The following is a 21319-nucleotide window of genomic DNA, read 5'->3' on the forward strand; positions in this document are numbered from 1 at the left end:
ATAGATCTTGCTCAAGATAGGGACAGATGGAAGGCCTGTGTTGCTGCAGCCATGAACCTTTGGGTTCAAGAAGGCTAGTGTGTCAGTCAGGTTCCACTTAATGTTAATAGGTTTTGGATTTAAGTTTACACATGATGTGCATTATAGATTAAATTTTAAAAATTACATTGTAGAAGAAATAATGAAAACAAATCTATAATTCAGTAGTTGAACTGCATTCAGAAAATTAGCTATGCCAGCAATGAGATAAATGTGTTAGTCTCACATTTGTACAGTCATGGACACTTCTGGATTGTAACAATCCCACTGACTTTCAATAGGGTTGTTACAACCTAGAAGCATCCGTGACTGTACATACTCTGCAGAAAGATTAGGAATTTCTAAATTTGAATGAGGAAGTAACACCAAAGTAAAATTTACAGAGCTTTATTTCTTTAAGGAGTACAGTGTTATATAATTGTTTCAAAATCTAGAGTCACAATGAAAGATAGAAAAATAAACTATATTCTTAGAATTATATACAGTACGTATGACATCTTTTAATACAATATTTTCCAAATTCACACCTATGTATTAAATAATTCTCATAAAGTAAAGAAAGGATGCATAACAAAATTACTAAAAACGAAACAAAAAAAATGCAATGACGTACTGTACTTTTCACTTAAGAATCATTAGAATTAGAAATCTCCATTATGTCTGTATGAAAAATTATTGTATTCACTGCCATGCATGCATTTGTGAAATTAAGGCACAATCATCTGAAATCTTTCTTGCCTTCAGTCTCTTACTAAGAATTTACTTGCATAGAACATTTGTTATTTTCAAATGTGTTCATTTTGTTTCATGTTATTTTGTCTATTTCCTCATCACTGCTTTAACTACAATATATCAAAAATATAATTTAAAATATACACATGAAATTACTGATACTACACATATCACTAACATTATCCAACATCCCTGTATAGTTTCGGACAGACTTAAGAATGTTGGTAAGGTGCGAAGAGGCATTAGGCTACCACACATCCCTTTGATGTTAAATTCTTTTAAGGTCACCCATGTGGAGGCCACATGCCTTTTCACAAGGAAGATAAGGCTACAGATTGTGAGGATTTTTTTTTAAGTTTGTCCATAACTACACAATATTTCAAAAGATGGCACACTCCATTTGTTAATCATAGAGGGAGTGTATGTTGTGAAATGTTATTAAACTTGTGTAAATTTTACACACACTGGTGTATGGCAAATCATACAATACCAATACATCCCCATTCCCTCTAAACTTCTGAATCCACATCGCTCTCATGGCCATTGGCCGTTTCATTTTGTTGTTTGGGATTCTCATCCAAGTCAATGTCGGACTGGTCATCTTCCTGGGGTGGAACTTCATCTTCTTCTTCTTCTTCCCCAGCTTCTGTTGCTGTGTCAGACTGGGACTGCAATTGAAGGTAACAAATATTAGAGATTTGCTTTATTTTACTTCGTTTTTGTGGCTAATTGGCGAAGATTGAGATGAGTGATGACATGATGAAATTGATGAATGGACACTTACGAACATCCATGCCCAGGCTGGGATTCGAACCCAGGACCTCTGGTGTCTTAGAGCGATGTGCTAACCAGTTTGCCACAGGGGCCAGCGAATATTAGAGATGTAGTAATTTGTATGTGTTTCCCAATATCCGAGACTTGATAACATTTCATGGAGAATACAATTCATGTGCTTCATCTACATGTACCACCATGACTAATGGAGTTAGCTTTAAAAAGGAGAAATGGACCAACATGAAATCATTATTAATTTAGCATTAACAGGAACTAATAACAGATATAAAGTGGAAATCATTTCATAAGAACCGAAATTAATTGTTGAATACTGAGCTTCCTATCACTATATTTAGTAGAGCAAATATACGGTTTCACCCGGAAATACTTGCAACATAAATGTTTTTTGTGCCAGATTGTGTGGAATGGTATAGTGAATAATATATTAAAAATTTGCCATCCAAATGTTTGGGGGAAATCCGCCATCTTGGAAAATGACAGCAAGAATTCTACTTAAAAATTAAAGAAAATTAATATCTCGAAAATGGTGCATTGTACACTAAAAGTGAAGATAACCAAAATGAAAGAACAGAAAATTTGCTAAATTATGTTTTTTGTTTGATAGAGCTACCATAAATCTTAATTGAATTAGAAAAATTCAAATATTTTCGAATTAGCGCAAAAGTTGGTTTCTGACTCAAAGAACAGCAAATATGTAAGAAACTATTTAATTTATGTCCAAATGGCACTGAACCAAATTCAAAGCTTATGATTTCCTCTCGAGATTGGTTTTTGTTTCGTGCCTTTAGAGTCAGAGGTTGACGAAATATGGAGTTTTATGCAGTCATATGTGTTTCCCTAAATTTACATGTTCCATTTCATATAATATTGGTTGATCAACCCTCTCGAGATTGGTTTTTGTTTCGTGCCTTTAGAGTCAGAGGTTGACGAAATATGGAGTTTTATGCAGAGTCATGTGTTTCCCTAAATTTACGTGTTCCATTTCATATAATATTGGTTGATCAACCCCGACATTAAAGGCACGAAACAAAAACCAATCTCTAGAGGAAATCATAAGCTATGAATTTGGTTCAGTGCCATTTGGACATAAATTACATAGTTTCTTACATATTTGCTGATCTTTGGGTCAGAAACCAACTTTTGTGCTAAATTCTACAAATTAAAGAAAATATTTGAATCTTTCTAATTCAATTAAGATTTATGGTAGCTCTATCAAACAAAAAAACATAATTTAGCAAATTTTTTGTTCTTTCATTTTGGTTATCTTCACTTTTAGTGTACAATGCACTGTTTTCCAGACATTAATTTTATTTTATTTTTAAGTTGAATTCTTGCCGCCATTTTCCAAGATTGCGGATTTTCCCCAAACATTTGGATGGCGGATATTTAATATATTATTCACTATACCATTCCTCACAATCTGGCACAAAAAAAAAATATGTTGCAATTATTTCCGGGTTAGGCCATTTATTCCTGTTCCTTTCCTCTACTTGTTGTAGCACGATCAGATACGTGATATGATGCAAGTCTGTACATAGCTTTATGTTATCTACGAGAAGTATTCAGAAAGTAATTCTAGTAGTCTGTTAAGAAAGGACAATATATTGTCACAAATCTATTATGACTGACTGAAATAATTTTTTGGGTGCAGCAACACGTGGCTTATTTGCCCCAATCACACTATACGGAGATCAGCCCCTTACCATAACTAAAATCAACACTTGCTTCCGAGACTAAAATCTCCGTGCCTATGTAAAAATTGAGGCTGAGGCTGTAAAGGGACTCGCAGCACATATAAGGACAATACACAACCCTACAGAGGATTATACTGGTCCTAGGTCTAGATGCCACAGTCTCACTGGGCTTGAACATTGTAGTTATCGGACTGTACTACGTGCAAGTGAAGTTGACTTTTGGGAGCTTTCTCGAAGAGGTAACTCCTTACCAAGACTACTAGAAGGAAAGGCTGGGGTCAGACACGCCTCTTTCCGCGACTGCCGCAGGTGTGACGTCATTGGGCGGACAAAACCCAGCTGAGTCTTTACCCCATACGAAAAGAAACGTGGAAAGGCTGATTTGTTTTGTTCTTTTTGCTCCTTTTTTCTTGTATTTCTGGATTGTTGGGTTCAGGGTGCGAAATCCTGGAGGGGACGAGGGGGATTCCCCCCCACCAACAATCTTGGCCACAAAAAAAAAAAACACCAAAAATTTCCCGGGGGAAAGAGTTTTTGTTATAACGATGAAAAGATAAGCAATTACTTTTAATTTCAAATATACTTTACTAAGAATAATATTGAAAACACACACAAATTAGTGTGGTTGTGAGTGTTGAATGCTTTCTGTCTCAAGAGATCATTAACAAATATACATCAAAATGCACAAAAAAGTAAAACAAGAATGCAAAACAATAATAACTATGAAATCTAATTGATATATATTAACATAGTGCACAAACTAAACAAAAACTTACACATAATAAAACCATTTCAACTGCCATAATTTATTAACATCTTTAACCGGTTAGTAAAGGAATTAGTTAGCTGCTCTACACTATCTGATATGTATGAAAGTAACAAATTAATTTCTAATTAATAATCACAATAATTATTTTAATTGAGTAATTTATTTTTACTTTTAATAACATTACAAATATGTACATCGTATAATTCACACATATGTTTGTGGGGGGGGGGGGTTGTAGGTTACGAACTTTCTCCCCCTCACCAGTTTTCAATGATTTCGCACCCTGGTGGGTTGTGAGGTGTTGCAGTTCACAATGCCTTCAGTGAGGTGTTGCGACGTGTCGTGATCTCCGATGAAAAAATAAAAACAGCGGGCGACAATATATAACTGAACACATCGCATCTAACGAGACTTGTTAGTGGATTGCAATACCAGTAGTCTCATTACACAACATCAGGCTACCATACACTTCAAAATACACAACTTGCTATTTATATACGAGTGATGCTTAAATGACAACGTAGTTCAGCTTCCGTCCTCTATTGTTCTATTATTTATTCAGTCAAATTTCCATCACAATCCCCCCCCCCCCCCCAAAGTTAAGTGGACTCAACCAGCTTTCACATACCCGCCTGTAGGCACCCCTGTTCGACATTCCACTGATTATATATACGTATAAGTATATAAAGTGACCCTCGACTTTCTTCAGTTCTATGTCTCAAGTTTTCGTTCAGTGAAAAGTTTTTTAAAGTGTGTGTTACATAATACACACGGAACTTCCTCACATTCCTCCCTGTGTAGTTCAAAGATTCATAAGACTCAGAATTGTAATCTGAATAAGGAAAATTAATTAAGAAATAAATACCAATAGTCGAAGCAAAGGTACCAAATTTGAAGACGTTAAGTGAAAACAGCTCCTCTCTCACTCCTAAAAGAGAGCAATAGACGAGATTGTTTTCTTTTACATATTCAACTTATCCATAATTTTGGCTTTCTGCCTTTCTTTATTTAACAAAATTATTTTACGCATTCAACATATATATTCTTCTTTCTGCCCTAACAAAATGCATTACTAGGTGTATTAACCACAATTTTACATGAAACTAATGTTTCACAGAGGAATGTGACGACTTATAAACTACCGATAAAATGTGTGCGTAAATGGCTGTGTAATCCAACTGTAAGGACATACGTTATGTCGGATCCTAAGTAAGTCTGTGTATTCACTCCCAATTAGCTTCTGGGCATAATTACGGCTCTTTTTTGTTCATAATTACTGCTTTGATTCGGCTGCGAAACCGGAGCGTAGAGCGATCTGTCCACGCGTGACGTCACGCCTGACGTCAAGGACCACGTGATCAGGTATGGCCCCAGCCTTCTTCTCTACTAGTCTTGACTCCTTACACCCCACAAATTTATTATGGTCAAAATCCTTATACCATAAGCTACTTCTACAGGGTGGCTACTCACCGGGAATTCCTGGAATTATGCTTGAATTCTACGTGAATTATGCTTGAATTCTACGTGAATTTTTCACCATAGACATGAAAAATTGCAACTTTTATTAATCCAAACCCCATTCAATTTATACATAATTATTAGAGGCATATATTTTTGGTAAATAAAAATCAAAATTTCGGTACAAAACAGTCAATTTCAGGTTCAAAAGTGGTAAATAAAATAAAATTTCAGTGTTATAGCAGTGAAAAATTGGATCAGAATCGGTACATAAAATTGTGAATATAATTCTAAAGTTGATGAAGAAACTGAACTTATTACATAAAAGAAACATATTCCTTCTAATAGCACATTTACGTAGTTACCAGAGTATTAAGTTTTTTGTGTATAAAGGGGCCCATTTTTGCTACTCAAATATTTGTAGCAGAATTAATTAATTTTTAGTGAATTGCATAACACAGGATAATTCAAACTTCATAAAGTGTCGCATCCATAAATAAACTCTAAATTTCATTTTTTAGAGTATATTTTGCTTTTTGGAGTTCATTTCGCATTATTTCATGACAAAACAGGGTAAAAAATGCACCTCACACCTTTCAGAAACATGAAAAATTAACATTACAATGTGTTTTTTCACATTTAGTGTTTTCGTCAAAAACTAAATATGCATGCCTGTAATAATTATAAATGTCCTGAGGCAAATTTTTCACAGATTAGGTTTTATTTTTATCGAAGAAGGAAAAGAAAGATGCGTAGAAAATAAAACAGAATTCTCTCAATCCGTTTGCCGTGTTAGTGTCCTTTGCAGAACAATCTATCTGACAGATGGAAGATTATTGCAAGATATCTTGAAGTTGATTAGGTAAATTAGAGTTTGAAATTCTTATACAAGTAACAATTTTTCATAGATTAATATATCCCGTAACATTTGTGACTTCTGTTGTGGATGTAATTCAAGTCTGAGTTGTGAAATGGCAAATGTAACCTCCGCACCTTAAATTATTTATATATACATATATGTATATACTGTTTAATTGAATTAGAATTTTTGGATAAATTGGAATCGCACAGACCCTTTATATTTTTAATATATTTGTGTGTGTATGAAACCTATGTCCCACTCTAACAAGTGTCTTAACAATGGTGGTGAATGATTTGAGGAGTAGTTTATGGTATAAGGATTCTGACTATAAAAAAATTGTGACAAATATGTGTAACCTTTTTTTTAAAAAAAAACCAGCATACTGAACTTTCTTTCTGAACATCCCTCATACTTGTGTCCTTTAGGAGTCATACAGCTTTTGATGTGTGATCTTGTACTACGATCCCTGATTATATAAATGGATGAAGAAAACCAACACTGGTTATAGCCATATCAAATTATGGTAATGCACACATTGGCAAAAAAAACTCTGCTTAGCATAGAAAAATGCTAAGTAAAATAAAGTTCAATGTAACTTACTTGTGATGCTATAATTTCTCCCTGAATGTCCTTGTTTTTCAAAACACCAAGCCAGAAAGCTTGAGTACAGTTATTAAGAGCTAACATTGCCTTCACCCGATACACAATGGCTTCTAAATATCTCTTTATGAAAGGAACTTGAGCGGTTAGAGTGACATCTTTTTGTACCTGAATAATGAAAGAAAAAAAAAACTAAATATTTGTAAAAACATGCAAACATTTAAACTCATTTCTTCACACTTAAAACTTCATTTATGTTTTCATTAAAATAATTTATATTTTTTTCAATGTAATCTCTATGTTTCATTTGACTGCCATTTCGCATCCTTTTAATGTAAACAAGATTTCACAAAATAATAACAATCTTGGCAGATCTTATGTTAAAAAACTACAATTTTACAACTTCATATTAATTTTTTAGTAATTCAAGACTCAAGAAGGACTAAGCTTCTACAATGGTGTAAATGTTATTTCAATACAAATGAAACTAACATAAAAATTTCATGTAGCAATGTTTCAGCTTCACTTACAACGCTTTCAGTGTTTTATTTGCATTGAAATAAAAGTGCTGGTGAGAGTAAAAAATTAATACACTTCTTTAAGAAGGAAGAATCATTTTTATTTTCTTTATTTATTATGTTGAGATGCATCATATTTGTCACAGGAACAATTAGCCTCAATAGGAATGAAATGCATACGAGGGCAAATACAGTGTAAAGGTAGATCTGCTAACCGTAAGATTTTGAAAATGGATTGCATAAATACAGGAACAAACAGTATTACTGGAGTCACATATGGTGAATAAAAGATCAGGATTTTGGTACAAAAACTGGGCACATTTTGGAATCAAAAGCAGTATATAAAATGGCATTTCAGTGTTAAAATGATTTTTTCTCTTGTAGTCTACGGTTATTACAAGCATAAAAACACAGCTTTTCGTTGTGACGTTTCAGAACACATGCTCCCTTCATCAGACATTTATTTTTAGTTTGACTAAAGATAGAGTTAAAACAATGGCTAACAATTTTTTAAACAAAAGAGAGTATCTGTTATACAATGGATGTTGTCAATGTTACATTGTTGTAATATAGCAACTTAACTGTGAAAACAAGCAGTCTGTTTTATTTTTATTTGAGATAAAAATTTTGATATTATTTTTTATTTAAAAATTATGAATCTAAATACCATCATGCAATTCAAAATCATCATTGCTTTCACAGAGTTTCTTGATGTTTTCCATTACATTAAATTTTAAAGATGGTGGCTTACTCCACTTGTTAAAAATACAACTCCATAGTGGGTCAAAGTTACCATTTTCATTATTTAATTTATTCCAGTGTTCTTCTGCAATGAACGAAGGTTCCCAAATATACAAATCTATGTTTCCCGTCATTCTTTTTATAACCCTTCTCTTTTTAATCAAATGCCTCTCTTCGATGATGTGAGCTGAAAAAACTGTTCTCGGGTTTAGATTTATAATGTCCAAATAGTGTTCGTGCCATCTTATTGCCATTTTCCTTGTTGTTTGTCCTACATAATCCTTTGAACATGAACAACTTATATTATATATTCCTGTGGTTTCCACATCTGGTAGAGATTTTCTAATTTTGTTCTCCTGAAACGTCACAACGAAAAACAGTGTTTTTATGCTTGTAATAACCGACTACAAGAGAAATAATTCTATAATGCAAAAATGCATACATACAAGAAAAACTAGTTTAAAATGGTGAATATAATCCTCAATTTGATTTAAAAACTGCACTTATTACGCACAATTAAAAAAATCCCTTCTATTAGCACATTTATGTAGTTATCAGAGTATTAAGTTTATTTCTGTGTAAAAGAATCCATTTTTCCTTCTCAAATATTTACAGCAGAATTAATCAATTTTTCGTGATTTGCACAACTCGAAGGATAATTCAGACTTCAAAAAAGTATCAAAATTCCATGTTTACGTTTATTTTGTATTTTGCATCAGTTCATGATAAAACAAGGTAGGAAAAACCTCACATCTTTCAAACACATAAAAAATGAACATTACAGTGTGGTATTTCACATTTCTGTCAAAAACGAAATATGCATGCTCGTAAGTATTACTTTCACTTTTACAAGATGCATTACTTACCTTTGAATGGCAGCATATGTTTTGCAAGAAACGCGTACTGACTTGCATGCCCTTCAGCAAAGCCTGTGTTTGGGAGTGTGTGCGTAATGTGTGATCAAATAAGGGCATGGCCTGTTTCAAGAAGAGATCCAGAAGTGGGCGAGACCACTGAAAGAGAGTGAAGAAATTTAAATAACATAGTTACTATGTAGGAACTACAATTTTGATCAATACCAAAACAAATATAGTACTGCTCCGATAAAAAATTTATTGATGCCGATAACCAATATTCCAACATTCTGATATAAATTTGCAGATGTTTCTAAAAAACATGAATGCATTAACATTTCAGGGTGGCTACTCTAGGACCATGATAAAATTCAAGTATAATTCCTGGTTTTCAAGGCAAATTTTAAAAAAAATTCAAGGCCACAAGCAGATGTTTTCTCTATGTTATAAAATTTTCCCACATTTAATTTTTTTTTCATCTTGGTCTCCTGAAAAACATAAAATCGAGGTTCAGATTCATAAAAATAACAAAATGGCAGAATTTTGTACTAAATTACAGGTTATTTAAAGATAGATGCAAAAAATTATTGGTAATTTTATAAATATGCCAGTATCGACCTATGCTGATCTGTCCCATCCCTACAAAAAATAAAGGGTTGCATGAGTTGAATTGAGTTGAAATCTGTCACTAGTCAAGATGCTAGAATGCATCGAACCAATCACACACAATCTGAGACACATGAACAAGGAATTAATATCCTAGTCAACCATCTTTGGTTTCATGTCTTTTCATCCAGCAGCCTGGTGTAAGCCTTTAGTCCAAATTTGTTGTAACTTTAACTAAAGAACCTATTTCCAAGTAACAGAAACATCCCTAGAACAAAACAAGGGTTTGTTTCCAGCTTGAACAACACCTTATACAGTGTCCTAATTGAAGGTATCATGCGATCTAGGACATAAATGTAGTCTAGAACAATTGTGTTACAAACAGAAACAAGACTCGCCTCACTCCAGTCATTCCCCATACCCACTGCAACCACGCAACTTTATGTGTAACTCTTCAACACATTCTAGACGTATGGCAGGCATACCCCAAACTTCACTATACAGTCGCATTATGAATGGACGATGGGCTGTATTCCAAACACATCTCTTGTGCAAGTGTATTGTAACTACTTCTTTCAAATTCAAACCACTAGATGAGGCGAGTGTATTGTTTTCGCCTCTGCTGAGTCTGATTTGTACTCCTGTCGTATTACATCGTACTTTTGCTCTTGAGAATTGCATTGAAGAGTTTACATGCACATTACATAAATTTTTCATGGGGATTCTGCTTTTGATTTTGCTGCTGACAATTTTGATTTTCCTTTTAAAAAATGTTACAGAAAAACATTCATAAATGTGAGAAAATGTATATGAAATATAACATATTATATATGGAAATGTTGTCCAGATTTCAGAAAGGTGTGGTAAATAGTAACACTTTGAAACATGTTTTCTATGATTTAAAAAAAAATACAAAACTGTCCATGTTGAAAAACATGATATTTTCAGGCCAGTGCACAAAGTGTTAACAAGAGCCTCTTCTGAGGTACCATACCTCAGATGTTCCTGGCATGCAGTTTCCAGAGTGTTGTTTGAGAAAAGGGTTGTGACTGCAAGCACCAATCCTTACCTGTTTGCAAAGGATTTTCGAGTCACGGTGCGTGACACATGATGGTGGTTCATATCTGTATCATCTGTTAACAGCATTTCTGCAGATTACCAGATGTCTGGGATGTTTACCACTGCTGATAAGACTTGTACAGCAGTATGTTTTGGCACATCTGGAAATTCCTTTGCTCTGCATCCTTTGGTAAGGCTAAATGCAGTTACCTCTTTTTCACAATTAAGTCATGCCTGTTGTGCAACCTATTTTCCTGAAGCAACCAACAAAGCTATTCATCGGTGGATGTTCTGTGTGCTGTGCCCATCTGTTGGTTTCTGAAGTTCATAGTGTCTCAGAAAGTAAGGTGTCTAATTTTTTTGTCTGGTGTATAAACATTTTCTTGCAACAAAATATGTTTTTCAACATTTTGTACTTTCAAAAAATCCTACCTATTATACAAAAATTACTATGTCCTACCTTCAGGAAAGGAAGCATCACATTTCTTGAACTGTACTTCTTTACAGCTGAGACCAGGCTATTGTGAACTGCTACTATCACTTCCCACAACGCTAGCTGCTCTTCTTCAGATAATGTGTTTCCTGGTGTTGTGAACCGTTCTTTGGCTGCATCAACCAGCGTGGCTATTACGTTGCGGAAAAAGATGGGGAAATTCGATCTGTAACAGACAAAAATCAAGTGTAATTTTACACATTTTGTAAAATCTTATGAACCTAACAATTCATGTTGAAAACATGATATTTTCAAGCCAGTGCCAATCCACAACTCACATTTTTTTATAGTTAAAGGATTATGTACCTAATTCTTCCTGAATTAATATCCAGCTTTGACAATGTTGTATGTAAGTCACTTGTCAATTATTTTTTTCAGCAGGCCTCTCTGTTCCACACCTGATGTTTCTAAGCAAGTTATTACACCAGGTAATAATCCATAGTTCGACTTTATGTACAAAAGTTTACCTGTAACTTCACTGTATGAAAGAAGTTCCCTTGCAAGTTTGATTGAGGCTGCATCACTGTTATCAAAGGGGTCGATGATGTTCATTTATGTTCTCACAGTGGTAGTTTCATGCTTCTAGCCAGGTACCCCACTGAATTAACCATTTGGAGCCCAAGACCATTTTCACAGGTAACCCAATTGGTGCCCGAACCGATTTTGAGCAAAATGCAGTTTCAATTAAATGAGTGTAGATCGGAGGTTAATTGCTCTAGAGAGGTGAATGATATTGCGTTGTACATGGAATGAACCAGAGATTCAGACTATATAAAATTTATGCAAATTTGGCGTATATGTGGTGAGGGGAGGGGAGAACCCCCAAAATTCCAAAATTTCGGAAAAATTGAATGTCCCCCACCTCCCCCAAAGAAAAAAGTACATGACAGTGTCGACATGCACATGGAAATTATCGCTGGCATGTGAAGAACACAAAAATATTTGCATTATTATCGTATGACCAATGTAATGTGAGTTGTAACCCCAAAAGGAATGGTCAGCATGCCACTGGTTCAAGCTTCAAAATGGAGCATTACCTTGAAATGACTGTAGCTCAGAGGCTAATTGCCCTAGAGAGATGAATGATATACCATTGTACGCGGAATGAATCACAGATTCAGACGATATAAAATTTATGCACATTCGGTGTATATATGGAGGGGGGAGGGGACAATGCAGGGTAACCATTGTAGCCACTTGTGAAACACTTGTGCTCAACAACAAAGGCTTTTCTTAAGCAAGCCTCGAACTTCCATTCTTAAGATGCAGTTTCAGCAATCCCTCTTCCCCCTCCCCCAACCCCAGCTTGCGCCTGCACGGAAAACATTCCCTTTGACCTCGGGTACTGATAAACAAACTTCCTTCGAATGCAGTTTCCAGGGGTGAGGGAAACGCATTGAATTAGAACAACAAAGCTGGCTTCCTTTGTTGGCAAAATTTTTCCTGCAATTTTCATGAAAAAAAGAAGAAAGTGCAACAATCATTTATGTTAAATACATGTGTTAACAACAATATGTAAAAAGAAAATCGGAATTCTAGCCAAAAATAGCGAAGTTATAAAGTAAAAACTATGACCTTGACAAAGCATCTCGATCGAGACCATCGGGCACCTGAGGGTTACCTAAGAGCTTCTCAATCAAGATAATGTTGCAGGACTGGGACTTCTGGAGCCTCAGACTTGAAATATGCTACCCAAGAAGGCACCTTCAAGAAGATCTTCTTGATACATCCTAGTAAGATGGTCAACTTACGAACTTCCTTTGCAACTCCATGTAAAGCATGTGTTAGACATGTGGCATGCACTATCTTTGAGTAAACTTGCAAAGAAATAGCAAGTTTAATCATATATGGTGCAGCGTCAGTTAACAATAATGCCACTGGGTTATACTAGATTCAAACACTTTCATAACTGTTGAAAAAATCACCTTTTACAATAATTGTAAATAATTGTTCACCTGGAGTGTTTTCTGCCATTGTGCCTACCATAATGTTAGCCACATAGTTACCCAGCAAGTCTGTACTTTCATCCATACCAAACCAAATTTCTTTGTCACCTTTGCTCATGTCCTGCATTGTTTTTCCGTAGCATCTACCTTTAATGTTGAAGAGTCTGGTATGAGCTTTCTAGGAAAGGGTGGAACTTTGGATTATTCATTTTACTCAAAGGAATATCTGCATGAATCAATGCTTCGTAAAGTTCTTCAAACACAGACAAATCCAAGCTGAGCTTGCTTTTCCCCTTGAAGCTGCTACAGTCCTTTTTTGTGCTCTATTCACGTTCTTATTCACAGAAACTATTTTTTCAGCCCCAACTCTCACTTCACATATCTTGCAATATACAGGGTGGGTGAAGTAACTAGGCACTGAAAATTTGCTGTAGTTTTTGCAATATTTAAGCAATCTCAATGAAACTTTCTGTACATATACATTATGGAGTAGGACTAATATGTGCAAACGAATTTCACAATATGATAGCCGATAGGACCATAGGTGCCTATTATGGCACCATGAATGGCAAAAGCTACCCGACAATGTTGCAAAGGTATGTTTGGCTCATCGTATCTCACTGGGAAACATTGGTGAGCTTGTTTTCATACAAGATGGCATGCCGCCACACTTTGCACTGACCGAACAGGCCTGGTTGGACCACAATTTTCTGAGACATGAGCTGGAACGACGAATAGGCCCTCACGAATGGCCTGCCAGAAGTCCAGACATCACACCCTATAACTTTGCCTGTGGGATTGGGCAAAGGAGGAAGTGTACAAGACAAAACCCCGCACTGTGGAACAAGTGGAGATGTTATCACAAATGTTCCGAAGGAATTCCTACAGAAGACCGTGGATTGTATCCCTGGTGGATGCCGCTGGTGCCTACTTTGAATTCTGAGTTGGCTATATGTAATTGTATTCCATAATATTTATGTACAGAAAATTTCACTGAGATTGCTTAATTGATTGATTTGGTATTTTAAGTCCAATTTATGCACAGTAAGGCTAATCAGGACTGGACCTACAGTTGTAGGATCCGAATCATTATGTGCCTCCATCGGGTATCGAACCCAGGACCCCTTGATTACAAGGCAACGATGTTACCACTGTGCCATCGGGGAGGCCCTTGAGTTTGCCTAAATATTACAAAAACTACAGCAAATTTTCAATGCCTAGTTACTTCTCACCCAGTCTGTAGTATATTTCCATCCATGCTGAAAACCTTTTCTCCATATTGAGAAACATAATGCTTTAATTTTTGCATCGCACCTTCTTTTGCTTTCAGCATGACTTCACAACAGAACAGAAATTCACAAACAGAATGCACCGTTAACAACTAACGATGCACATGCTGCTATGCTTCTATTCAACCAAAGGATGACAAGGTGGTACAAAACAACAATGTCAGATTTCTCCAAATTTCTGCTCCTGTTCCATGTTTGGCTACACTTCTGATGTTGCATCATCTGCTAGACTGTAGTACAGCCTTTTGCGTTCTGGGAATTAGCACATGTTCTTGTTTTGTGAGTTTAAAGTACACTTTTGAAAATGTTTGACTTGAGATTGAGGTGGTGTTCTGAGTCTGGTTTGAACTGGTTTGGGCAGGTTGATTCTCATTCCATACTGGTTGTAGAAGGGGAGGGAGAAGAATGTAGAAAAACTAAGAAATATCCCTTCTCTTGTGAAAACCTTAAAAAAACACAAGATAACGTTGAAGAAATTGTTAAAAATGCCATGAAACCCTTAAAAAGCAACATCCTGCAAAATAAAAAAAAGTGACCCACCAAAGTTGTTTTGTTTATGAAAATCATGAAAATGTAACTGAGCAATGTATTGGGCTCCCCACTCAAATGCCTCTAAATCCCAACCTTAGTTCTTCAGTTTGAACCCATATGTTCCAATACCCCTCTGCAATCTCTCACCCCTTCCCCATACACAGTTTCATTTTTGTGGGAGGAGGAATACATATTCATTTTCTAGCTATACAAATATAGTGATGTTTCTGAATAACTTTTGAACTTTTAAAACTAATGTAATGTTGAAAAATAAAAGATCTCAAAGATGGGTAAACATTTCAAAATCTGAACAGATCTAGCCTGTTATAATACACTATTCATATGGAGAAAAACCTTACTTGGTGATTGTCTTGTACGTCTTTGTTCTAGACTCTTTTCCAGTTAACTCAATAGCCTCTGGCACAACTACATCCGTTAACTTTTTCACAGCAGCCAGTCGGTCTTCAACACAATTTAAATATGTCTTTATCACAGTTTCAACCTCTTGATTAAATTGTGTTCCTTTTTCTCGCATTCCATCAAGGGTGCTCCATTCTCTCTGAAGATAAGTTTCACAAATATCCGCTAGGAAAGAAAAGATATGTAAAACATTATACTTGTGCCTAATTATGGTTACCAACTTCAAAATATTTTTTTCAAATTACATATTAGTTAAACAAATCCCTGCACTCTTGGAAATTTTAACTAATTACAATTAGAATTAATTTAACTATCTGTATTAAGAGCAATTCACCTAATGAAAAATAATAGATGTGTGGTAATAAAAAAATCTACATTTCAGAAAAGTCAGAAAAAAAGTCAGGACAGTGATTTAAAAAGGACTGTCGCAACTAAATCAGTACATCTGGTAGGTTATGTACACCAGGTTTCAGGGCTGCCTTTAGAAAATGAGGGGTCCTGTGAGAGTTATATACATGATTTGAAAAGTAAAAATATTTCGTTTCTCGTACCGTGGTTATTAGTATTACACTAAATACAAGGTTTTGCCGAGAACCAGTGACAAAATTTTACACACTGTAGAGAACATCAATGTAAACAACAATTAGTTTTCTTGATAACATTTTGCTACATGAAGCTTTCTTTTGACACTACAGACAATCGAAAAACATATTTTATTGTTGTACAGGTGATGTTCATGTTTGTACGAAGCTGTGCATTACAGATTCATTTTCCACTGACATTTTTTTTCTGTCACGTTAGAACTCTACAGAAACATTAGCAGAGAAGACAAAAAGCTAAAACCCTAAGATTAGATTAATTCTTTCACTCAAGTCATTCATGATTCAACATAAAGGTAGTAACACATTTTCGAAAGCACCTTTTTGATTCTATTAAAACCACATCATCTTTCTGTGATAAAACACATCATCTTTTTTTCCATCTTTTTAGCCTTTTAGAATCCTGATTCAAATTTACATTTCCTAGCCATATTTTGGAAGCACAAGGACCTGTGAGGTGGCACGTGTCGCACACTCTTAATAAGTTTACACATACAACTTGACTGCTTCACGCTGAGAACACCTAACCCACACAACAAAAACACCTACCTAGATGCTGTTGCTGCATTTTATCTTCTGTGAAAGAAGCAATGGTTGCCACTAACTTGATTAGGTTAACAGCTGTTTGCAAATAGGCGATCCAATCAACAAACTTCATTATATACTGGCAAGACTCCTTTACCAGTTCCCTTAGTGATGTTATCTTCTTGTTCTCACCATTTATTCTACTTGCCAGGGTTCTTAGACCATCTGGAAAAAAAAGTATGTTAATTAGTTATAAATTCTTGAACATTGTAGAAATCAGTAATGATTTACTCGTAGAATAGTTTAAAATATTAGAATATATTGGCCAACACCAATCTGATATAAAATTGCAAATGTCCCTTAAATATGAATGGTTTAATAACCTCCTCAATTCATAAATGCAACCAGGTGACTGCTGTGGGTTTTGCCTTTGAAAAAAAAAACCTACATGTTTAGACGAATTTGTGCATTCTTACTTTTTTGAATTTGCCTCGTACAATATTCATATTATACTGCATAGTCAATAGTTACCTTTTAATAGGCTGACATGTGCTCTGCTTTGGAAGCCATTCCATGCAAGAGTGCTCCCTAAAGCACGGAACAAAAGGCAGAAGCAGTAACTTATTTTCGGAGTACTTTCCATAAACATTGATGGACTGTCAAGCACACCATCATTTAACTCGATTAAATTCTGAAAATAGACAACACATAATTTGAAAGAAGTACTGGTTATGTGACAAACATATTCAACATCATTATACTTTGCAAAATTACAATGCACAATTCAAGATAGTAGAAAAAAAGCACACACAAAATACGAGAAAAAGTCAATATATTCAGTCATGGACACTTTTTAGGTTGTAACAATTCAATTGAAACTCAGTGATATTGTTACAACCCAGAAGTGTCCATGATTGTACTTCACATAGTGTTAAAATTTTTGAATTCATGATGCATGTATTATCAATAGATGGGAGCACCAGTAAGTGTGAAAGCAGTACAAATACGAGACTGCAGCATGCCATTAACACATTGGGGTCTCACAACGGGCATAGGCCGCAGGGCACTTAATTCAATGTGGACGAACGACGGGCATAGCCCATCCTGCAGTATGCAATCGCTTTGCCGATTAACTACGGGCTATGTTCGTATTTAGTCTCATGTGCATATTCATTCAAGCCGCTCTGTTGAAATTCCGACCGCTAGGTGACTCATGTGCTATTTTTATCTCACACCTGCGACTGTTCGTTGTCGGGTTGATGTACATTGCATTGTTTAGAATGGCGTCCTTAGATCCAGACTCCATAGCGGAAATTCTGCCTCAGAGTTTGAAGTTAGCGACGATTTTGATGATGCAGATGAATTTGAAGATTTGGAAGGTAGGTTATATTCGTAATAATTAATTGTTGACAATATAAGCAGTGTTGCAAACTCTAGTATTTTATGAATGAAGTGAGAAGAGGTAATTTTTTTGGGTCTCTTCATCTTGCCTCTTGCTCGATTCTCCTACATGCACTGATGTATTTTTAGTTTTTCCATTTATTATTTTGTATAGTGTATGTCAAATGAAAATTTATTTTATTTATTTATTTGTTTAATTTTCACAGATGATGCAGAACCAACTGATACAAGTAGTGTATATTAGCCGTTTCAAAATAATACTTGGTACGAGCCCTTTTTTATCCTCTTTTTTTATCAATTGAAAATCAGTTTTTGACATATTTTGACAATTTTTTGTCGATGTTTTAGCGTTTAGCGATGTTTTAGTAAAATTTCCCATTTTTCCCACCTCGTACTTGGTACGAATGCCATGATCTTACGTGATATAACTTAACCTATCCTAACCTATCCTTTTTTATTACGTGCTAAACTACACGAGAGCCTCTACATAGTAGTGGAGATTAGAGAGTTCAACGCCATCAAGTGGGGTTCAGTGTTGCCAACCCACCCCAAGAAAATCGCACCAAAACCTCAAAAACTCACTTTCTCTCCACGTTCCGCGCCTCATTTATTGCGCTGACGATGTTTCACAGCGCAGAAAAGCCAGTACGAGAAAATTACTCAATTGGGGTTCAGTGTTGCCAACCCACCCCAAGAAAACCAAAACCTCAAAAACTCACTTTCTCTCCACGTTCCGTGCCTGACGAAGGTGGTATGGTACGTTCTGGAACCATCCTTTTGACCTACTTTTTTTTTATTTTACGACGTTTTACGGGCTAAACTAACCTACAATGAGAGAAAAGTGGACAGAAAAAGCTCTGGCATCATTTTTTAAGCTATTTTATACCTCCTGCAAATTTTGCTCTTATGCTAACTCGTCCTTTGACCTACTTTTGAAATGACTTACGACATTTTCCTCTAAGTCTGTCTCCTCTTACTGTAAGGTCCCTCAGTGTAATCTACTACGACCTCTCTCTCTCTCTCTCTCTCTCTCTCTCTCTCTCTCTCTCTCTCTCTCTCTGTGTGTGTGTGTGTGTGTGTGTGTGTGTGTGTGTGTGTGTGTGTGTGTGTGTGTGTGTGTGTGTGTGTGTGTGTGTGTGTGTGTGTGTGTGTGTGTGTGTGTGTGTGTGTGTGTGTGTGTGTGTGTGTGTGTGTGTGTGTGTGTGTGTGTGTGTGTGTGTGTGTGTGTGTGTGTGTGTGTGTGTGTGTGTGTGTGTGTGTGTGTGTGTGTGTGTGTGTGTGTGTGTGTGTGTGTGTGTGTGTGTGTGTGTGTGTGTGTGTGTGTGTGTGTGTGTGTGTGTGTGTGTGTGTGTGTGTGTGTGTGTGTGTGTGTGTGTGTGTGTGTGTGTGTGTGTGTGTGTGTGTGTGTGTGTGTGTGTGTGTGTGTGTGTGTGTGTGTGTGTGTGTGTGTGTGTATACCCGTCATTACGAGGAACAAGATCAGAAAAATTACCAGCATTAAGAGGGACTTTTTCATTGCGAGGTAATTTTGGTGGTTCCTCGGAACGAGAAAGCACATTATTTAATATTATGGCCGAACCGGCAAAGGAAAATTTAATGTCGTGGAATTAATCGACGAAGGGGACCAAGATCTATATTTTGATAAAAGGTAGAACAATGTCCAACAATTGTACTCGGAGTTATGCTACAAAACAGTGCATTTTTCTGGTTCCTCTTTTCGGGGCATTGTGCCTGTACGTGTGTATCAGGTGTTTATCGGTTCCTCTCAACGGGGCTCTGTGCTTATCACCTACACACAACGTGTGTGTCGTTTGTGCGACGCCAGAGACATCTGCAGTGTGTGAAAAATTGCGGAACTACATCAGCGGTGACGTCACGGCGGAGCGAGGAAGATCGTAAGGGGTGGGGCCTGCGGTTGCAGAGAACAGCGTTGTCGGATCTCCCCCTCAACTTACATGACTCAGCATTTTTCACTGACGGCTCTGAACGTTGCATTGTTCGCAGTGCTGCATAAGTTGCAACGCTGGAGAATGCAGCGTTGCTACATCATTGCCTACATGGGAAATGTTAACGGCGCTTCACGATTGCGTTCTGAGAGGGTTCGTTGTGTGATAGTAGCCGTATTTAATATAGCGGTTTGAGCTTGGGCAATTATGTCTCGTATTTCTCGGAAAATATATATATCAAGGAAGAATTGTAGCAATCTGCCGGAGGGCGCGTGTGAGCGAGCAAAGAATATTGTAGGAAATGCTTGTGTATTTCCTCATCAAGAAAGCAAACTAGTAGGATTTCTTCTTGTATTAATTAACAAAATATTCAACCAGAGTTCCTATGCTAGAATACTGGAAATGATTGCGCTTACTCTAACTAAAGCACAAAAGCCAGATACAGGACAATATAGTACAAAAACAACATACATATTTACGTTCTTAATTGTGGTCTAACTATTCGTTTTCTCCGTCTACTCCACTCGTTAAAAATTTGCTCCTCCTCTGTGGTGACAGTGGCGTATTTAAGAGTACGACTTTAATCTCCTTCCCGAAATACCTTCCACCCTTAAAATGTTTCTTTCGTCACTAGAATGCAGATGCATATGTTCAAAAATGGCAAAATACGTAGTTAAACATTAATAAGAATAGGTTATTCACTAACATTTCAATATTTTTCGTAATACATGTCTCTAAAGTAAGATAGAATTCACACCGAACTTACAGGCGACACGTGTTGCTTGAGGATTTCACCAATCCAACGCAAGTTTCTGAGACCTATTATGCCTGCCGCTACGTTATGAAACGTTGCTGTGGATTGACGCGTTTCCAATCGACATATTGTCATTTGCACTTGCTGTTTGGAGTGAAATCCACGTGTTGCTTGACGTTTCGGTCTGAAAGTTACAGGCGACAAGCAACACGGAGATGCCAAGCAGCTTTCAGACCAAAGCGACACACAATACATGTCGCTTCGGAAATAGTCAATCAATATCAACGTTTCACACCTTACCAGTAGCCCCAGAAGACTGAGTTCGACTGGTGAGATTCTCAAGCACCACATGTCTCTTCAATGTGAAATCTCTCAATGAGAGAAGAGCCCAGTTCGAGCGACATGCAAAAGCTCACTAAAGCAACACATACACCGCGCACAATTGAACAGACCAAGTCAATTTGATGCATGGCCCGAGCGACATGGTGATTTCACACCCAAGCGACAAGCGACACGAGACCCTTCAATCTAATGCAAAAGATTCATTTCGTATGCGGGAACAACAGAAACAGGTGACACGATGCACCGTATTGAGAACATAGTCCAGTCCAAGCTACAAATGCAGCTTGTGTCGCTTCAGTTCAAAATTTTTGTTTTCAAGAAGCACGTTACATGGGGATTTCACACT

At 36.3% G+C, this 21319-nt stretch overlaps 1 protein-coding gene across 2 annotated transcripts in view; it reads right to left on the reverse strand.

Annotated features, from left to right (window-relative positions):
- Positions 1 to 422: 422 nt before the first annotated feature.
- Positions 423 to 21319, reverse strand: part of Fancd2 (Fanconi anemia complementation group D2) — a 218121-nt gene continuing 197224 nt past the window's right edge. For both annotated transcript variants that reach the window (XM_083140290.1, XM_083140292.1), the window contains exons 20-26: positions 17062 to 17221; positions 16555 to 16755; positions 15346 to 15571; positions 11188 to 11386; positions 9075 to 9221; positions 6950 to 7117; positions 423 to 1439 (exon numbers count right to left, since the gene is read on the reverse strand). In XM_083140290.1, coding sequence (XP_082996416.1) covers positions 1281 to 1439; positions 6950 to 7117; positions 9075 to 9221; positions 11188 to 11386; positions 15346 to 15571; positions 16555 to 16755; positions 17062 to 17221 — 1260 coding nt within the window. In that variant the 3' untranslated portion in view covers positions 423 to 1280. The remainder of the gene's footprint in view (positions 1440 to 6949; positions 7118 to 9074; positions 9222 to 11187; positions 11387 to 15345; positions 15572 to 16554; positions 16756 to 17061; positions 17222 to 21319) is intronic.

The sequence above is a fragment of the Lepisma saccharinum genome, chromosome 18 (genome assembly GCF_977018435.1).
Source record: "Lepisma saccharinum chromosome 18, izLepSacc3.1, whole genome shotgun sequence".
Classification (NCBI taxonomy): Eukaryota; Metazoa; Arthropoda; class Insecta; order Zygentoma; family Lepismatidae; genus Lepisma; species Lepisma saccharinum.